The sequence below is a fragment of the Carassius auratus genome, chromosome 9 (genome assembly GCF_003368295.1).
Source record: "Carassius auratus strain Wakin chromosome 9, ASM336829v1, whole genome shotgun sequence".
Lineage (NCBI taxonomy): Eukaryota > Metazoa > Chordata > Actinopteri > Cypriniformes > Cyprinidae > Carassius > Carassius auratus.
In genome coordinates, this window is record NC_039251.1 from 31374294 (window position 1) to 31393544 (window position 19251).

General features: G+C 42.8%; 2 protein-coding genes across 4 annotated transcripts; one reads left to right on the forward strand and one right to left on the reverse strand.

Annotated features, from left to right (window-relative positions):
- Nucleotides 1-94: 94 nt before the first annotated feature.
- On the forward strand, nt 95-9398 carry LOC113109037 (F-box/LRR-repeat protein 3-like). Of its 3 annotated transcripts, none has more exons than XM_026272549.1 (5): nt 95-186; nt 1074-1452; nt 3906-4028; nt 4117-4288; nt 6462-9398. In XM_026272549.1, the coding sequence occupies exons 2-5, from the start codon at nt 1093-1095 to the stop codon at nt 7100-7102; spliced, it is 1296 nt and encodes a 431-aa protein (XP_026128334.1). In that variant the 5' UTR covers nt 95-186; nt 1074-1092; the 3' UTR covers nt 7103-9398. The 3 variants fall into 3 exon arrangements, with proteins under 3 accessions (XP_026128334.1, XP_026128332.1, XP_026128333.1); XM_026272547.1 differs by having other exon boundaries at nt 104-427; XM_026272548.1 differs by having other exon boundaries at nt 104-402.
- Nucleotides 9399-10552: 1154 nt separating this feature from the next.
- cln5 (CLN5 lysosomal BMP synthase) lies at nt 10553-19113 on the reverse strand. Its single transcript, XM_026272550.1, has 4 exons — nt 18912-19113; nt 12041-12215; nt 11739-11964; nt 10553-11521 (listed from the first exon to the last, which is right to left on the reverse strand). The coding sequence occupies exons 1-4, from the start codon at nt 18983-18985 to the stop codon at nt 11037-11039; spliced, it is 960 nt and encodes a 319-aa protein (XP_026128335.1). The 5' UTR covers nt 18986-19113; the 3' UTR covers nt 10553-11036.
- Between the last annotated feature and the right edge of the window lie 138 nt (nt 19114-19251).

Here is a 19251-nt window from a genome sequence, read left to right on the forward strand (position 1 = left end):
AGAAAAAAACAAGAATGATTGATCTTTTTGATTGAGCGCCTCCTGGAGGAAGAGTCCAGTCACGCGCGCGCGCGCACGCACGCACGCACGTCCGACTCAACAATAACAACAACAGCGCCATTTTCATCGCTGGAGGAGGCGGGCCGCTGGGATGTCCCTCGGTAAACAATGACAGCGCAGTGAGAAGTAGGTCAAGCAGCGACATCTGCGAGACTCCCGAGAAAACAACACATAAACACAGAAATCCGCCCTCGTTCGACTCCAATGCGTGTGCCCTGCGCCGCTCGGATGTGTTCAGCTCCCGGTCCTGGTTAACGTTCAGACCACTTCTCAGGATTTGGATTATTTTTCACTGTTTGCGAGCGATCTGAGTGGAGATAACACGAGCAACGCGCAAAACAGGTCATTTGGGATCCGCAGCAGCGCAGTAAGATTGTTGTTGGCTTAATCTAACTAGATCACCGCCTCTGTGACTAAATGCTTGTGTGCAATGTGTTTATTGGATTAATGGTGTGTTTATTCACGGAGAATATCTCATCCGTCATGATAATTGATTGCTGGTCAGCCTTCGAGTTTTTTACGCAACTTAAAGTCGCTTCGAGCGAAATGTGTCACTTGTTTTTGATTTTACATTTATACAACAAATAAGATTTCCGCTGATGCATGGTTTGTTAGGACAGTATTTGGCTGAGATGCAGCTATTTGAGTAAATCGCCGTTAAAGTTGTCTAAATGAAGTACTTCGCAATGCATATCACTAATCAAAAATAAGAATTTATATATTTATGGTATGGAATTTACTAAATATCTTCATGGAACATGAGCTTTACTTGATATCCTAATGGTTTTTAGTATAAAAGAAAAATCTAAAGTTTGGACGAATGCTACTAATATTACGTTTCCCTTATTTCCAGAAAAGCTCAAAGCCATTCAAACGTAATAAATATAGCTAAACCTGTAAAATGATCTCATTTTAGTATGCATGTCCTGTTCGAACGTGCGTCCTGCATGTTTGTATCTGCCACTGTGTGTTTGCATTGGGTCTGTTTATACATCATTTCTTTTGCTTCTCAGCTCTCACAGGCCCTCGAGAATGAAAAGGAGGTTGAGCAGAGAGCGTGAGGACAGCCCCTCATCCTGCGAGGGGCCGACGGACTCCTGCAAGAGGGTCAGACAGCCCACAGAGGACTCTGGAGATCTGCCGCCCGACTGGGCTCGCCTGCCGCAGGAGATCCTGCTCCACATCTTCCAGTTCCTGCCTCTCCTGGACCGCGCCTTCGCCTCGCAGGTCTGCCGCGGCTGGAACGAGGCCTTCCACATGCCCGAGCTGTGGAGGTGCTTCGAGTTTGAGCTCAACCAGCCCGCCAGCTCTTACCTGAAGGCCACCCATCCAGACCTGATAAAGCAAATCATCAAGAGGCACTCCAATCATCTACAGTACGTCAGCTTCAAGGTGAGGAAGAGGACGGTTACCAGCTGGCTCCACATCACAGCTCACAAATCAAGCTCACATCAAAGCGATAGTTCACCCAAAAATGTACATTTCAGGCTAAATTTACTGACCAAAATCATGTGGTTTCAAACCTGTATGAGTATCTTTTTTTCTGCAGAGCATTAAGATATTTGGAAGAATGCTGGTAACCGATGTGTGGCGATGGAAACCAAAACTTGGTTTGGTTACCAGGATTCATATATGTGGCCAAAACCGGTCATAACTTTCATTTCTTTGGAATTGAGGTTTATACATCATCTGAATGCTGAATAAATAAGCTTTCTATTGATGTATGAATTTATTTTTATTTTTTAGGATACAGCAATATTTGGCTGAGATGCATCTATCTGAAAATCTCAATCTGAAAAAAAAAAAATCAAAATATTGAGAAAATAAAATTGTCCAAATGAAGTTATTGGCAATGCATATTACTAATCAAATATTAAGTTTGAATATATTTACGTAGGAATTTTACAAAATATCTTCATGGAACATGATCTTTACTTAATATCCTAATGCTTTTTGGCATTAAAGAAAAAAAGATAATTTTGTAGTGTATAGTTTGCTATTGCTCCAAATATATGACTATGGCTGGTGAGGTGGCCCAAGGTCACATATATATAATTTTTTATGATTCACAGATAAAAGAATCTCATACAGGTTAAAAACAGTGTTATATATATATATATATATATATATATATATATATATATATATATATATATATATATATATATATATATATATATATATATATATATATATATATATATATATATATATATATATATATATATTTTGGGATGGTGTACTATTCTAACTAAACTATAATTTACATTTATATAACCAAATCATGTCATTCCAAACCTATAAGACATTTATCTTTAAAATACAAATGAAAATATTTCTAATAAATCCTCTGAAAGTCCACACAACCAAATGTACATCAAAAAGTACATAAAGTAATCTGTAGGAATCAAGTTATTTAAACCGGATCTTCTGAAGAGACAACTTAATATGCAAACAGATTTAATCTAGGCTTTTATTTACATATAAACACTGATCACATATGGTAAACAGAATAGATCTGATATACTTGTTAGACATGATGGATGAATGTCTTGGATTAAACCAATGGTTTGGTATAGTTAACTTTTGAAATGTCTTTATAAACATTTTAAAGCCTTAAAAACTGATTGCATAGACTTTCAATGGAGGGACAGAAATCTCTTAGCTTTTCATTAGAAATGTATTAGTTTCAAAGAGAAATCGATATCTTGTGGGTTTGTCATGAGGGTGAGTAAATGATGACAGATTTTTCGGTCACACTTTATTTCAGCCCCAATACTTGCTAGTAGCAAACCATTGACTACGGCTTTTGCTTCAATAAACTTCTTATTTGCTGCTTATTAATAGTTAGTGAGGGAGTTGTTAAGCTTATGTATTTCATAGGATAAGGTATGTAGAATATGCTCATGCAGAATATGTACTAATAAACAGTCAATATGTTAATAATAGGCATGCTAATAGTAATAAGCAACTAGTCAGTAGTGTGAATTGGTCCCTATACTAAAGTGTTACCAAATTATCATTGCATTATAAGTGCACGTAAATAAAATAATGTACATATTATATGTTACTGGGCAATGATAAATCGCATCCAAGAGTTTTAGTTCATATAATACAGTATATGTGTGTGTACTGTGTATATTTATTATTTATTTGTAAAGACGCACACATACAGGATATTTGGAAAATATTTACATGTATATATTTATATTCATATAATTTATATTAGATATAAATATATTTAATATATAAACTAGTGCTGTCAAACGATTAATCACAATTAATCGCATCCAAAATAAGTTTTTGTTTACATAATGTATATGTGTGTACTGTGAATATTTATCATGCATATATACAGACAGCATATATTTTGAAAATACGTGTATATATTTATTCATATAAATTATATCATATATAAATTTATTTAATATATAAACATAACGTATCTTTCTTAAATATACATACATGTGTGTGAATTTATATATACATAATAAATATACACAGTACACACACATGAATTACGTACACAAAACTTTTATTTTAGAGGCGATTAATCGCGATTAATCATTTGACAGCACTTATATAAACAAATCATGTATTTCTTAAATATATACATGCTTGTGTGTGTATACATATTAAATATACATAGTACACATACATATATTAGGTACACAAAACCTCTATTTTGGATGCAATTATTTGTTTGCCCAGCAGTAAATATTATATAGACTTGCTTTAATTAAAAGTGAGTGGATGTGCATATGATGGCTGTTTTACGGTAGGTCTGAGCATGGCTCGTCTGATCAGTCGAGTCGCTGGAGCTGATGTTAAGTGTGTGTGCACAGGTGGACAGCAGCACAGAGTCAGCGGAGGCTGCGTGTGACATCCTGTCTCAGCTGGTCAACTGCTCTCTGAAGACGCTTGGGCTGATCTCCACTGCTCGGCCGAGCTTCATGGAGCTGCCGAAGGTATCAGGACCTGTGTAACTGTGGCTGGGCTGTGTGTTGGGATGATGGGTCGGTTGTTTCCTGATGTCTGATTGTTTCCTCTCTTCAGTCCCACTTCATCTCTGCACTCACCGTGGTGTTTGTCAACTCCAAGTCTCTGTCGTCTCTGAAAATTGACGACACGCCAGTGGATGATCCTTCGCTCAAGGTCCTGGTGGCCAACAACAGTGACACACTCAAGCTGCTGAAGATGAGCAGCTGCCCTCATGTTTCTCCTGCAGGTATGACTTACTCATCTGACGCTGGAATATGATGCTATTTGGGGATCAGTGATTCTATAGTGTTGGTCAGTCCAGGAAATATACTCAACGCTAAATTCAGTTGCTTGAGCACATTCTTTTATTTGAAAAGTTTATTAATTTTAATTAAAACTGTTAATTACGGACGGGTGCTATTAGGTTTCTAATCGAAAGTAATCCATATCACTTGTGCTTTAGGTACAAAGTCTTTCTAAGCCATTTCATGCAAAACAAAGAAAGTAACAAAGCAGTTAATAATAAAGCAATTGAATTCCTTATTCACTGAAAATCTGAAATAGTTTACAAAGGTTGTATGGACTACAAATATGGAGACTGACAGCAAACACCATTAGGTTTGTTCACATTAACATTTACATTTTTATTCATTTAGCTGACACTTTTATCCAAAGCGACTTACAATTGCTATATATGTCAGAGGTCGCACGCCTCTGGAGCAACTAGGGGTGTCTTGCTCAGGGACACATTGATGTCAACCAGTGGATTCGAACCAAGGTCTCTCCGACCAATGGCATGCGTCCTATCCACTGCGCCATCACCACCCCGTTAAATGAATAGTTCACCCAAAATGAAAATTATTTATATTCTTATAGTTATATTAAAAAATGTCTTGACTCTTCCCAGGTTTATAATGACAGTGAATGGGGGTTGAGATTTTGAAGTCCAATAAAAGTGCATAAATGGTTTATGTTTATAAGTGTTTTCCTTACAAATCTGATGAAAATGGCACATGTTGCATTCCCAGGTGAACGTTATAATAAACCCAAACGTGCAGAGATGCTCCACACATCATAAATAACAGTTTGTCTGGAGTGGCATTTACTGTGAACAGAGCTGTTCCGACACACACGATTGTGACCTACATGCATGGACATACAGCGCATATTAAACCTGCATTGGATGTCTTTATTCAATTTAATTGTAAAGTTTGTGAATTCACAGTAGAATTATGCTTTATGATTTTGTCAATAAATGATATCTTTGTTGGACAACAGGTTTGACAACAGGCTCACACATGCTACTAATTCAGGCTGATTCTTTGTGCACTGTACAGCCCTAACCAAACCAGTTCCAGATTGTAAAAGGAGCTCCTTGTTTATCAATAAACTCTGCAATGTCACTTCGCACAGTCACACACAGAAATGTGTTAACTACTAGATTTTATTGGTATTATCGCGGGAAGACTAGTTCTTATCTTGAGAAGAATTTCTACTGGTACATCTCAAACGACGAGATATCACTCATTAGGGATAGGGAAGTAACGGTTCACTCCACTCATGATTCGATTCACGATTTGGATTTAACGAATCAATTTTCTTATGCTTTTTTTTATCAAAATGAAATTGAAGACATTCTAAAGTAAATACTGTGGTGTTCTTTTATTGGACTATCGCTGCATGTTTCTTAGTGAAATAGAAATATAAAAAAAACTAAATTTTATTTTTTTTAAACGAATCCCAAAACAAATAAGCAAGTTACACACACACACAAAAAAAATCTCTTCATATAAACAATCTAAGGCTTTGTCTGTTCACTTTCCATTTAAAATGAGGCAACCACTGTATTTTGATTATCATCCAAACAAAGATACAGCATGAGTAGTTTTTAATTTAGATTGTATAATTTCAAAATTTAAAGCAAAAACAGACTGGTCTGGCTTTAGTTTTGTGAAACCATACTACATAAAACATCTGAATGAAACAGCAGAAGCTCTGAATGAGACACAAATTCACTTTCTGCCAGCAGGTGGCGCTTATGAACAGCAATGATACAGTGTTTCCTGGGTTACCACTGAAAAACAAAGCAGATCAGTCTTTTTGAAAGACAATCAGTTCCCCTCTGATATACATTCATATAAACTCTTACTCCAATTGAATTGTGATTTGTTTGGCATCTCAACGGATTTGAATCATCACATATTTGAATCGATTTTCAACCAGCTTGCGGTTAATTGTTACTCCCTATCGCCCATCCCTATACTCTGCACATGCAAAATGTCTCTGATTTTATATAATCGAGTATTTTAATTGAATCGAGGAAACTGGATTAACACCTTATTTAGATCAAGCAGCTGTGCTTTGTATATTATCTGTAGTGTCTAGTGCAGGTGAAACCCATCCGTCTGCTGTTGTTGCAGGTATTCTGTGTGTGGCTGATCAGTGTCACGGTCTGAGAGAGCTGGCTCTGAACTATCACTTACTGAGCGACGAGCTGCTGCTGGCGCTGTCCTCCGAGAAGCACGTGCACCTCGAGCATCTGCGCATAGACGTGGTGAGCGAGAACCCCGGCCAGCAGTTCCACACCATCAAGAAGAGCAGCTGGGACGCCATGGTGCGCCATTCGCCCAAATTCAACCTGGTTATGTACTTCTTCCTGTATGAGGATGAGTTTGGGCCCTTTTTCCGTGACGAGATCCCCGTCACGCACCTGTACTTCGGCCGCTCGGTCAGTAAAGAGGTCCTGGGCCGCGTGGGCATGAACTGTCCGCGTCTGGTGGAGCTGGTGGTCTGTGCCAACGGTCTGCGGCCGCTGGATGAGGAGCTGATCCGTATCGCCGAGCGCTGCCAGCACCTGTCGGCCATCGGACTGGGCGAGTGCGAGGTCTCCTGCAGCGCTTTCGTGGAGTTCGTGAAGATGTGTGGCCGCCGTCTCTCCCAGCTCTCCATCATGGAGGAGGTGCTCATCCCAGACCACAAATACAGCCTGGATGAGATCCACTGGGAAGTGTCCAAGCACCTCGGGCGCGTCTGGTTTCCAGATATGATGCCCACCTGGTGAAACCAGAAGACCGCGTAAGCCTTTGGTAATATGGACTCGATGGCTTTCTGTGAGTTTCACAGTTTGAGATGGATATTCCCACAGTGCTATAATGAATGTGGACTGTTGTAAAGTGATAGTTCACGCAGAAATGAACATCATTTACTCACCCTTGAGTCCTTTCAAACATGTATGATCTTCTTCTGTGGATCTTGAAAGAAGATATTTTGAAGAATGTTGATATCTGTTTTGGTGTCCATTAACGTCATTGTATTGACACACACATACACCAAAACATTTCACGGAAGAAAGTCACACAGGTTTGTAGAATGACATGACATGGCATTTATATTATTTTTCAATGAACCATTTCCCATTAAGATTTTTGCCATAAATAACAATCAAGCATTTTTTACCAATATAATTATTGTTTGACTTATTATTAGTCCCATTAGATACTCGTTACTGCAATAAAGGAATTGCAACAGCTCTATTGATATTTAATCTGCATAAAGACAGTGCAACAAAACATTTTCTTTATAAAACTAAATCAAATATTGCTGTACATGGAAAAAAATGTATATACTGTACAACAGATTGTTTTGCAGGACAAAAATGATACATTTAATCTAGAAAGGAAACTGCAACAGGCCGCTGTTTCACTGCAGATAGTCATTATTCATGGTTTTCAAGGAATAGGCTCTTTGTCTTTGTTGACATCCTAAGCAGATGCTTCACTATTTCTTAGTCACTTAGTTCTGCTGTGCATCTGTATCTGTCTTCAGTGGCTCAACTTTTAAGCAACTAACCATCCATTTTTCCAAATGCTTGTCTACAAGGACGTTGCATCTGGGCTTTTGATTAATCTGGCCAATCTGAACGCTGCTTTGTGGTGCAAGTTCTCACTATGAATCTCCAGCAGCTCTTAATGGCATGAAAAACCATAACAAGGTTGTCCCTTGCCAACTAGTGGCCAAGGTTCACTAACCAACACAAAAATAAAGATAAAAGGAAGTGGGGTTGGGCTTTTGGTTTATGTAGATAGATAATTAACTATATTTTATGTGATTTGTATAATATTACAGGTTTGGTATTGCAGTGCTTTTGTACAAAGATGTATAGTGAATATTTTGCACCTTATATATGTACCAAATTGAAATCTCTCTTTCTGGTGGTTTAATTGCTCATGTTTTGGTGTAGCAGGGTATAATAAAACAGCATATTTTCAAGGTTTGTCAGAGAGGAAGGGAAGGAAAGGATCAGTGTTTGGCTGACAGCACACTTGTGTCCTCAGATTTGGAAGAATATTGTTAAAGCACCTTAGGGATACAATGAAGCGTTGACTGGTTTCTATTAGATTGCATGAAGAATGTTGTGCAATGATGGGATACGACCACATAATGAATGAATTAGTCTGGATATGTACGCAATGCACGATCTGGCTGCGTTAAAATCCACCCCTTAATTTCAGTTCAATATGATTCAGTATTGGAGTGATGCAGTGAAAACATTTTCCTTTAAGAAGGAAGTCCCACGTGTCTGTATATAAAATGCTGTGTGTTTGATATAAATAGAAATGCTTATTTCTCTGTGGAGGTTTGAAGTGTTTCTTTGCTGATCTCTTTAAGATGAGTGGGAATTACTCTGTGATGGTTCTTTGTACCCTTGGATTAGATTTAATCATTATAATTTATTGATATACTTTTTCATTATTAATAATCATCTTATATTGATAGTTAAGCTTTAAGTGAGATGCTCCTTGTTGATTTATATGCATATTATATCATTAGTCAATAGTTTTTTTTTTTGTTTTTTCATTTGTTTAACCGTTTCTAGAATTAAAGCGGTTTTATTTTTTGCAAATTGTTGTAGTGACTAAATTAAGGAAACTTAAGATTCCTGCCAGCATTTGAAAGTGAAATATTCTTTAAAAAAACGATCAGAAAAGGGAAGTCACAGCCCAGTAGTTCACATACAAATTAAAATACACGAGCTCTGCTTTAATCAGCTGTGCATATCTTGCCAATTTGAAACAAAAAGCTTTTTGTTAGACTAGCTTTTTTGGATATGCAAGCTGGAGTGAATTACATCAACAACTCGATGCAAACCAGAGCACAGGAAATGAGAAAAAATGTACAAATAGCATCAAACCCAGTGCTTATGTATTTGATTTTTTTTTTTCTGAAGCAAGTGAGCATATTGCTTGTATTGCGAATATGAAAGCATCACATTTCATTTTTGTGTTGTTGTACAAAAAATGTATATAACATTGTCTTTTATTGAAATAAGGGTGAATAAACATTGTGTGAAAACTTGGTGTGGCTGTTTTACAGATCATCAATTAAAGTTGCTAGTCATATAATTAGAATATCATCAAAAAGTTGATTTATTTCACTAATTCTACTTAAAAAGTGAAACTTGTTTATTTATTTTAACTTTGATGATTATAACTGATAACTAAGGAAAATCCCAAATTCAATATCTGAGGAAATTTGAATATTGTGAAAAGGTTCAATATTGAAGACACCTGGTGCCACACTCTAATCAGCTGATTAACTCAAAACACCTGCAAAAGGTCTTTAAATGGTCTCTCAGTTTAGTTCTGTAGGCTACACAATCATGGGGAAGACTGCTGACTTGACAGTTGTCCAAAAGACAACCACTGACACCTTGCACAAGAAGGGCAAGACACAAAAGGTCATTGTAAAAGAGGCTGGCTGTTCACAGAGCTCTGTGTTCAAGCACATTAATAGAGAGGAAAAGATGTGGTAGAAACCCATTCAAAAATGTGGGGGAGATTCACAAAAAGTGGACTGCAGCTGGAGTCAGTGCTTCAAGAACCACTTCACACAGACGTATGCAAGACATGGGTTTCAGCTGTCGCACTCCTTGGGACAAGCCACTCTTGAACAACAGACAGCATCAGAAGCGTCTCGCTTCAAAAAGGACTGGACTGCTGCTGAGTGGTCCAAAGTTATGTTCTCTGATGAAAGTACATTTTCAGGGTCAAAAATCAGGGTCCCAGAGTCTGGAGGAAGAGAGGAGAGGCACACAATCCACGTTGCTTGAGGTCCAGTGTAAAGTTTCCACAGTCAGTGATGGTTTGGGGTGCCATGTCATCTGCTGGTGTTGGTCCACTGTGTTTTCTGAGGTCCAAGGTCAACACAGCCGTATACCAGGAAGTTTTACAGCACTTCATGTTTCCTGCTTCTCACCAACTTTATGGAGATGCAGATTTCATTTTCCAACAGGACTTGGCACCTGCACACAGTGCCAAAGCTACCAGTGCCTGGTTTAAGGACCATGGTATCCCTGTTCTTAATTGGCCAGCAGACTCGCCTGACCTTGACCCCATAGAAAATCTGTGGGGTATTGTGAAGAGGAAGATGCTATATGCCAGACCCAAGAATGCAGAAGAGCTGAAGGCCACTATCAGAGCAACCTGGTCTCTCATAACACCTGAGCAGTGCCACAGACTGATCCACTCCATGCCACGCAAAAGGAGCCCCAACTAAGTATTGAGTGCTGTACATGCTCATACTTGTAATATTCTAATTTCCTGAGATACTAAATTTGGGATTTTCCTTAGTTGTGAGTTATAATCATCAAGATTAAAAGAAATAGACATTTGAAATATATCAGTCTGTGTGTAATGAATTAATATAATATTCAAGTTTAATTTTTTTTGAATGGAATTAGTGAAATAAATCAACTTTTTGATGATATTCTAATTATATGACCAGCACCTGTATAAGAAGGCAACAATATTCATCAATATACAGTGCAGCGACAACAAGACATTAAAAATGATTTCTGACATTAGTATAAATGATTAACACTTCATCTGATAAATCCGCCATCATCTGCAAAGGAAATAAAACATTTAAAATGTAATTTTATTTACAAGCAAAAATAGGGGTTTTCCAATATCATTTAGGCAAAAAAAATATGGTGGTTATGGTAGAGGAATCTCCTCAAAGGTTATTTTAATGTAAGGATATTTCATCGGCAGCTTCCAATATTCAGAGTTGTAGTAGAAATAAAAGGTCTTCTCTAGGACCACCTTTTCAAAAGCCTCCAACAAGCTTTCAATCATTTCCACGAAGGACTGGTGCGAGCGGAACGAGTGGAAGAACTTCTTGATGTCTGTGGCCAGATCTTTGGTGGAGGACTGCTGAAAGATGGAGTCGTTTCCCAAATGGACCGGCTCTCCGCTGAACAGATAGATCTTGGTGTAATAAGTAGGCGTCTGGCTGGACAGCTCGGCGCCCAAACCCAGCAACTTCTTATATGTGCGATGCACAAACTGAGAACAGTCGTAGGACTCAAACCACGTGGTGGCGTTTGCACTAGCATCTGACTTGACCGTCCAAGTCTCGTAATAAACACCCGTTTTGTTGTCCTCCTGAACCCAGCGAGCCATCTCATTAAACACCTCGCCTAATAAAAATAAAACCATCATGTTTGTTTGTTTGAGAGCTTCGGGATACACCAGCTTTCTTAATTCACAGAAACTTGAGTGTGAGGGGTAGGTTTACAGTTTTTACAATATAAAAACCATCATGTCTATGGAATGCACCCATAAAACATGGACATGCGTGTGCGTTTAATAGTAATACAAATACATCATTATCATTAATATTTTCGCCAGGCTTACCCGAAATCTCTCCGATCTTCTCCAGAGTGCCGTTCTGTTTCCAGTGGATGTCATCGATGCCCTCGTAGAAACAGGCGGCTCCCTGATTACACCAGAAGGGCGCGCTCACGCTCGCTCTCTCGTGCGGAAAGGTGCAGTTCCCCAGCTGAAACAGCTCGTACCACTCCATGGTGAAGTTTCGTCCCGTTCTTGCGCTTCCAAAGCCGACGGCATCATGCATGATATGCTGAAGAGTGTGCAAAACCTTCAGTTAGACTCCAGCGAGCAAACTCTTAGAGGACAGAGGTCTGCTGTTCACTTACAAACTTTCCCAGCATGTCTCCGTATTTGAACTCCCACACCGGAGTCTGCAGTCTGAACACCGAGATGATGTCCGAGTCGGTCATCACAGGGATCCGGCCGTCTGGATCCCCGCTCGGGCAGAACGGGTACAAAGCCTGGCAGTAGGGATCCACATCTGGACGCCTGTCAAGTCGCCTAGAAATTAATATTACAATGGGTTGGTGCTTGTCATATAACAAAATTAATATTTGTGACCCCGGAGCACAAAACCAGTCATAAGTAACATGAGTATATTTGAAGCAATAGCCAAGAATACACTGTATGGGACAAAATTATAGATTTTTCTTTTATTCCAAAAATCATTAGGATATCGTTAAGTAAAGATCGTGTTCTGTGAGGATATTTAATATGCTAAGGACTTCATGTGGACAAGTTTAAAGGTGATTTTCGCAATATTTTGAAAAATTATTATTATTATTATTTTTTTTTTGCACTCTCAGATTTCCAAATAGTTGCATCTCGGTCAAATATTGTCCGTTCCTAACAAACCATACATCAATAGAAAGCTTATTTATTCAGCTCTCATGTGAAGTATACATCTCAATTTTGAAAAATCGACACTGAAGACTTAAGGTTTTGTGGTCCAGGGTCACATTAATCAGAATATAACAATAGGTTACTGTCGTAACCCCGGTTCTCTGAAACATCGAGTGGAGAGATCCACCTATGGGAAGGGCATCCGTACCTGACCTCTGCAGAAGCATCCAATTGCACCAAGTCTGGCTAGACAGACAGAAGCGCGCAGCCAATGCCAGGTAAGGGCCCGCCCCCTTACCTAGGGGTATAATAATGGCTGCAGCGCTGCTATTCTCCAGTAAGTATATTCGCTTCTCGTGTGGCAAGCGGGGCAATGCTGGTGGATCTCTCCACTCGATGTTTCAGAGAACCGGGGTTACGACAGTAACCTATTGTTCTCTTTCATCTTCTCGTGTTCGAGATCCACCTATGGGAGAGACATGGACAGCTCCCCGATTGCCCAATACACTCACAGTGAGGTTCTGAAAGCCAGAGAAGGACGGTCGCCCCAGAGAGGCGGTGCCTGACACGTCCCATACTCATGAACCTGCAATACTGATGCACAGTCGTGACTGCTGTGCATATGCAGCACATGAAAAAATGTTAGCATCACACACATGATAACCAATGTGCATATAAATACACCCAGAAAAGGAATGTAAAAACATGCTAGTGACAGGGATGTGCATGGCCAGCCGGCCCATTCACTCCTTCTTCACCTCTTCCAGCGGGGTTGCAGGGAAGGGCTAAGAGGACCACACCCCTAAAACCGAATGTGCTACCGAGATGCTGGTGACAACCAGCCAGTAATAACGCACAAAGGTATAAGGAGAAGACCAAATGGCAGCGGAGCCGATGTCCTTTAGTGACGCTCCCTGGTGGCTGCATTCCCTTTGATTCATAAGCCAAAGTTATAGCATTCACAAGCCAATGTGAGAGGCGTTGCTTAGAAATAGGATTCCCTCCATGAGTGGATGCCCATGAAATAAAGAGCTGGTCGCTCTTCCGGAAAGCACTAGTCCTGTTCATATATGTCCGTTAAGCACGGACGGGACACAGAGCATTTAGCCTCTCATCCTCCGGGGAGGAAAAAGGTGAAGGGTCAAAAGCGGACAGCTCCAACACCTCTGAAGTGAACGCAGGGAAGCACTTCGGCATGAAGGCCGGATTAGGCTTAAGGGAAACCATATCTCCACTAAGAGAAAATTTAGTGCACAAGGGATGAACCGAAAGTGCATGTAGCTCACTGACACGTTTGGCTGATGCCAAGGCCAAGAGCAAAGCTGTCTTGAAGGACAGCAGCTTAAGGGAAATACTTCCAAGAGGTTTAAAAGGATACTGAGACAGAGCCTCCAACACCATGGAGAAGTCCCACTCAGGCACCCTTCATAAATCTGCGAATTAGATGATGTTGCCCGACTGTTGAGCCCTCAAAGCCCACATGAAATGCCGAAATCGCAGCCAAGTAGACCTTAATTGTGGAAAAAGACCTGCCTTTTTCCAAGAGGTCTTGGAGGAAACACAAAATATCAGGAACTGAGCACTGATAAGATGTGAGACCACGCCCATCAAACCACCCTTCGAACACTTGCCACTTACTGCCATACAAGAATCGCATAGACACGGCCCTGGCATTCTGTATAGTAGCAATCACACACGGCAAAAGCCCCAGTGCGCTTAGGTTCGTCCTCTCACGGGCCACGCCCAAAGAGCCACCCTGTCCGGGTGTGGGTGATAAATCTCCCCATTCGCTTGGGACAAAAGATCTGTGCGGGGGGGGAGGCGCCACGGCTCGGCATATAACAGAGGGATTATCTCCGCCAGCCATGGTGCTTTGGGCCACCTGGGTGCTATCAGAATGAGAGACAGGCCCTGCTCTCTCACCCTGGCCAGTGTAGGAATTATCAGGCACAGGGGAGGAAAGGCATACAGCAGCACTCTGGGCCACGGGTGGGCCAGTGCATCTACCCCGAGGGGTGCGTCCACGTCCTTTAGCGAGAAGAACATAGGACAATGGTAGTTTTCGCGCGAGGCGAATAGATCTACGGTTGCCTGTCCAAATCTCATCCATAACATATCCACTATCTGCGGGTGAAGGCGCCAATCTCCGTAGATTGGGTTTCCCCTTGATAGAAGATCCGCGCCTCTGTTTAGAAGGCCGGGAACATGAGTCGCGCGTAACGACAGGAAAACCTGTGCGCTCCACACTAGAAGCTTGTAAGCTAGAGCGTGAAGTTTCGACGAGCGCACGCCGCCCTGACGGTTGATATAAGCCACTGTCGTGGTATTGTCGCAGCGTACGAGCACATGATGTCCCTGCAGGCGAGGCAGAAAATAATTCAGAGCTTTCCATACGGCCATAAGCTCTAAATAATTTATGTGCGCTGAACGTAGTCTGCTCGGCCACAGACCGTTCACCGTTCTGCCCTCCTGGGTGGCGCCCCAGCCTGTTAAGGACGCATCTGTCGTCACAACTTTCCGCATCATAACTGTCCCCAGAGGGGTTCCATGTGCGTAAAAGTCTGCGCTCTTCCAGTGGCGCAAGGCTGCCGAGCAGGCGCGCGTCACTATTACAGAGCGGCAAAGATCGCGCGTCGGGCTGAAATGTAGTAACAAAACCCATTTCATGAACGCTCTCATTCTCAGGAGTCCCAGCGTTACAACCTGGATTGATGAAGCCATAAGACCCTGCAGCCTGAGGCATGTGCGATATTGTACTTTCGCCCCCTCTCTGAACTGCGACAGACAGTTCATTAGAGAGAGAACGCGCTCTTGAGAGAGACGCACTCGCATGGAGACTGAGTTCAACTCCAAACCCAGGAAAATGACATTCTGACTGGGTGTAAAATTGCTCTTGCCCACATTCACTCTGAACCCGAGAGATGTGATGTGCGTGAGCACACGGCAGGTGTCCTGCAACACTTTCTCTTTCGATTCGGCTATGATTAGCCAATCGTCTATGTATGTCAGAATCCTCAGACCTGACATTCTCATGGGTGCTAAACCCGCCTCCGCACACAGACAGAAACACCGGGGGCTTAGACTGAGCCCAAACGGCAGAACTGTGAATTCGTAACATGTGCCTTGGTAGGCGAAACGAAGAAACTTCCTGTGTGGCGGATAAATGCTTATATGGAAGAAAGCATCTTTCAGGTCGACCGATGTGAACCAGTCGTTCTGTTTTATGGCACGGGCGAGCGAGCCATGAGTCAGCATTCTGAAATTGTATTTCCTCAAATGTTTGTTTAACACACGAAGGTCCAGAATAGGGCGGAGAGCGCCGTCCTTTTTTGGGACCAGGAAATAACGAGAATAAAATCCCTGATTCATCAGAGTGGGGGGCACCATCTGAATCGCTCCCTTGTTTAGGAGGGAGGATATTTCCTCTTTCAGAATGTGTGAGGCGTTCTCTTCTGTGTGTGAAGAGAGAACGCCGTTGAAATGCGGGGGTTTCATTGAAAACTGCAGTCTGTATCCCTGCATTATAGTACGCATCACCCACTCGGGAGCCGAAACAGTTCGCCAAGCCCATTCGTGATTTGAAAGTGTTCCCACCCGAGCTGCAGCGGGGCTGTGTAAGCCCAGCTGGTTTATTTGTGATGCAATGGCGCCATCTAGTGGACACACCAGGGTCAACATGCAGGGGTTCAGACAGATTTCCTCTCTCCGCGGGGAGATGGATTCTCTCTGCGGAGAGAGATCCTCTCTCCATAACGAATTCATTTGATTCGTTTGTTTTAATTTGTTTTTTGTTTTTCTGTGTGTTTTGTGTTGGGGAAACACTGGGGCCGAAGCCTTTATTGGTTGGGTGAGGGGAACAGAGTGTATGCGGTGTGGTGACACTGCTTTTGCACTTTTCCTCACAACAGACCCCCTGAACGTGAGGGGGGAACACACACCGTTCATTAAACACACGGGCTGGGCAGCCTCGAACGGAGAGGAATCGATCCATCCGCGGGAGACCCTGCGTCTTTTGAACGGGGGTCCTGGGACAGGGAGAGAGTCCGAAGGGCTCGTGGCCCATGAACGCGGACTCGATGCCTCCATCAATCGAACATCAGGCAGGCCGCTTACGTTTCGAGTCGATGGGGTTAGGGTTAGATGGTCCTCCAGCCGCGGCCGCGGCGGGAGTCGATTTTTCCCCTTAGGAAGACATAACTTGAATGCCTCGTCCTCATTCCTTTTGTCGTCACACCGTTGTTGCATCAATGCGACGGCGGGGCCGAACAGAGCCCGATCGGGCTCCATCGACGCGCCCGCGATGCGCCGCTTCTCACTGTCAGGAAGGCCTGACAGGTTAAGCCAGAGCGCACGCTCTCCCACCACAGAAAGCGCCATAGAGCGCCCGCAGGCTTGGACGGCCTGGCGAGCATTACGAAGGACGAGGTCGTTCACCGTGAGGATCTCCTTCCACAAGTGTAGAGAAGGAGTTCGCTTTTTTAGCTGTTGCCCTAATTCGTCCAAAATCTCCGCCTGGTAAGCGGAGAGGAGAGAGGAGACGTTCAGGGCCCTGACTGCCAAGGCCGAGAACTTGTATGCGGCCTGGTGAACTGAGGCAGAAAAACGGTCCAGCTTGTTGGGCAAGACCGGCTTAGGGGGAGCGAGCAGCCCGCCCTGAGCGGGGTTAAGGTGCCTGGCGATGGAAGGCTCGATAGCGGGGGGGTCGCCCATACCATGAGCTGCCATATCCTTTACTTCAAGGCCCGAAAGGCCGTGTTTGAAGTCGAGCGGTTCGCTCCAGCTGTGCCTCATATGCTTAGCGCACGCTGGAAGGACGGGGAAGAGTTGTTTCCCCGGACCGGGAGGAGATCCCAACACTTTTCCGTCGTAAATATCCCTCTCCTGGTCGGTGGCGCTCTGTGGAGCCGGCCACTCAATGTTGAGGCGAGCGGCCGCTCGCTCACACACTTCCAGGAGGATGGACTGAGGCAGGGCTGCGTGGCCGCTAGCCTGGGGAACACCGGAGGGCGGGATGGCATCCTCGTCCTCTGAGACCCCGAGAAGGGTTGCATCATCCTCATCGCCGGAACCGGCCGGTTCGTCGGCGAGCATGAGGTTGCCCGCGAAGATGTCCTCTTCGGGGAATGCGGGATTGGGCTGGTCAGCCCAAACAAGTGAGGAGGCGCCCCGGGAGTCCCCCGGTAGCGCGTCGTCGTCACCGTGTCCCAGATCTGAGTCAGTAAAACCGAGCTCGGAGCACTGGGTCGCTGCAACCTTAAGACGGCGTCGTAAAACATTTTTGGGCAGCATAAGGCAATGACTGCAATTTTCCGCGTTCTCCAAGGCTTCTTGAGCGTGTTTAAGGCCCAAGCAAACCACGCAGAACGGGTGAAGGTCCTTGGCAGCGATGAGTGCTCCGCACGCGGCCGGGCAGGCCCGTGATAGGCTATTCCCCGGAGAAGCGTTATGTATAGAAAGCGACATACCGGAGAAGAAATCGGAAAAATCCGTGGCGGGCAGCCGTGGGAGCAGGTGAAAACGACGAGAGCGCGGCGGCCCTGAATGCAGAACACAGCAGAAAAGCTGAGAAGACGACAGTCACGTCTGGCGGAGGCTGATCAATTGATATGTCCTCCTGAAGACACGAAGGTGAGCATCGTAATCCAACCGAACTGTGTCAATGCAGAGATCGCGAGAAGCGAATGTCAACTGGAGAATAGCAGCGCTGCAGCCATTATTATACCCCTAGGTAAGGGGGCGGGCCCTTACCTGGCATTGGCTGCGCGCTTCTGTCTGTCTAGCCAGACTTGGTGCAATTGGATGCTTCTGCAGAGGTCAGGTACGGATGCCCTTCCCATAGGTGGATCTCGAACACGAGATGATGAAAGAGAACCATGAAATAGTGTATCACTGGGGATAAACTATGGGGCGCCCTTCTAAAGAACAGATTTGACCACTTTAGTAATATCCATGAGCAGTATAAGCAAGTAATGATATTCTAGGGAATTGTGTGCTTTAATTTTAATGCAACATTTTGGACGGAATCCTTTTCTATTCTAACATGACAATGTCAATATCAGGGTTCAAAAATAAATGATTCAACACAAGTTAGATATGCACAAGTTAGATATACACAAGTTAGATATACACAAGTTAGTGTATAATTGTATGCGTGTAAGAAATCATTGTTTAACATTCAATTGTGTGATTCATTTTCATATTAATATTTAAATAGCCTGCTAAATAAAATAAAATAAAAAAATGAAACCAATAAACCATTGTGAAAAGTAACTTGCAAACAGTGTACTGAAAACGAAACACTATGAAGCAAGCTGACAGTGAGAGTGAACACATCTGACTGTGGTTCTGACTCACTCGTAAGGCACAGGCCAGAGCTGCTGTCCACTGAGCGATCCCACAATCCAACAGAAGAACACCAAAGACTTCATCTCAGCACGGGCTCGCAGAAACACTCATGTGATGTTTGTCCGACTTGCAGCTGTCTAAAAGATTGTTTCTGTATCACATCCTTGTTTTAGAGAACATGGATCACGTGACTCTCCAAATTGAGTCATCTGGTCAGTCACGCGCTTTTTTTGTTGTTGTTGTCACGTGCTACGATCCTGTCAAAATAAAAGTCTCGTTATTATAACACATAATAGTAGCCAACGTAACATTCATGATTGATTTTATATCTAAACAATAACAATAATAC

What these genes read in the sequence shown, in the direction of transcription:
- LOC113109037 (XM_026272549.1), top strand. Translation starts at nt 1,093, where the DNA reads ATGAAAAGGAGGTTGAGCAGAGAGCGTGAGGACAGCCCCTCATCCTGC. An exon ending in TACAGTACGTCAGCTTCAAG is followed by an intron (nt 1,453 to 3,905) that starts GTGAGGAAGAGG and finishes GTGTGTGCACAG; the next exon opens with GTGGACAGCAGCACAGAGTC. An exon ending in GCTTCATGGAGCTGCCGAAG is followed by an intron (nt 4,029 to 4,116) that starts GTATCAGGACCT and finishes TCCTCTCTTCAG; the next exon opens with TCCCACTTCATCTCTGCACT.
- cln5 (XM_026272550.1), bottom strand. Translation starts at nt 18,985, where the DNA reads ATGAAGTCTTTGGTGTTCTTCTGTTGGATTGTGGGATCGCTCAGTGGA. An exon ending in CTCTGGCCTGTGCCTTACGA is followed by an intron (nt 12,216 to 18,911) that starts GTGAGTCAGAAC and finishes ATTAATTTCTAG; the next exon opens with GCGACTTGACAGGCGTCCAG. An exon ending in GAAGATCGGAGAGATTTCGG is followed by an intron (nt 11,522 to 11,738) that starts GTAAGCCTGGCG and finishes TATTTTTATTAG; the next exon opens with GCGAGGTGTTTAATGAGATG.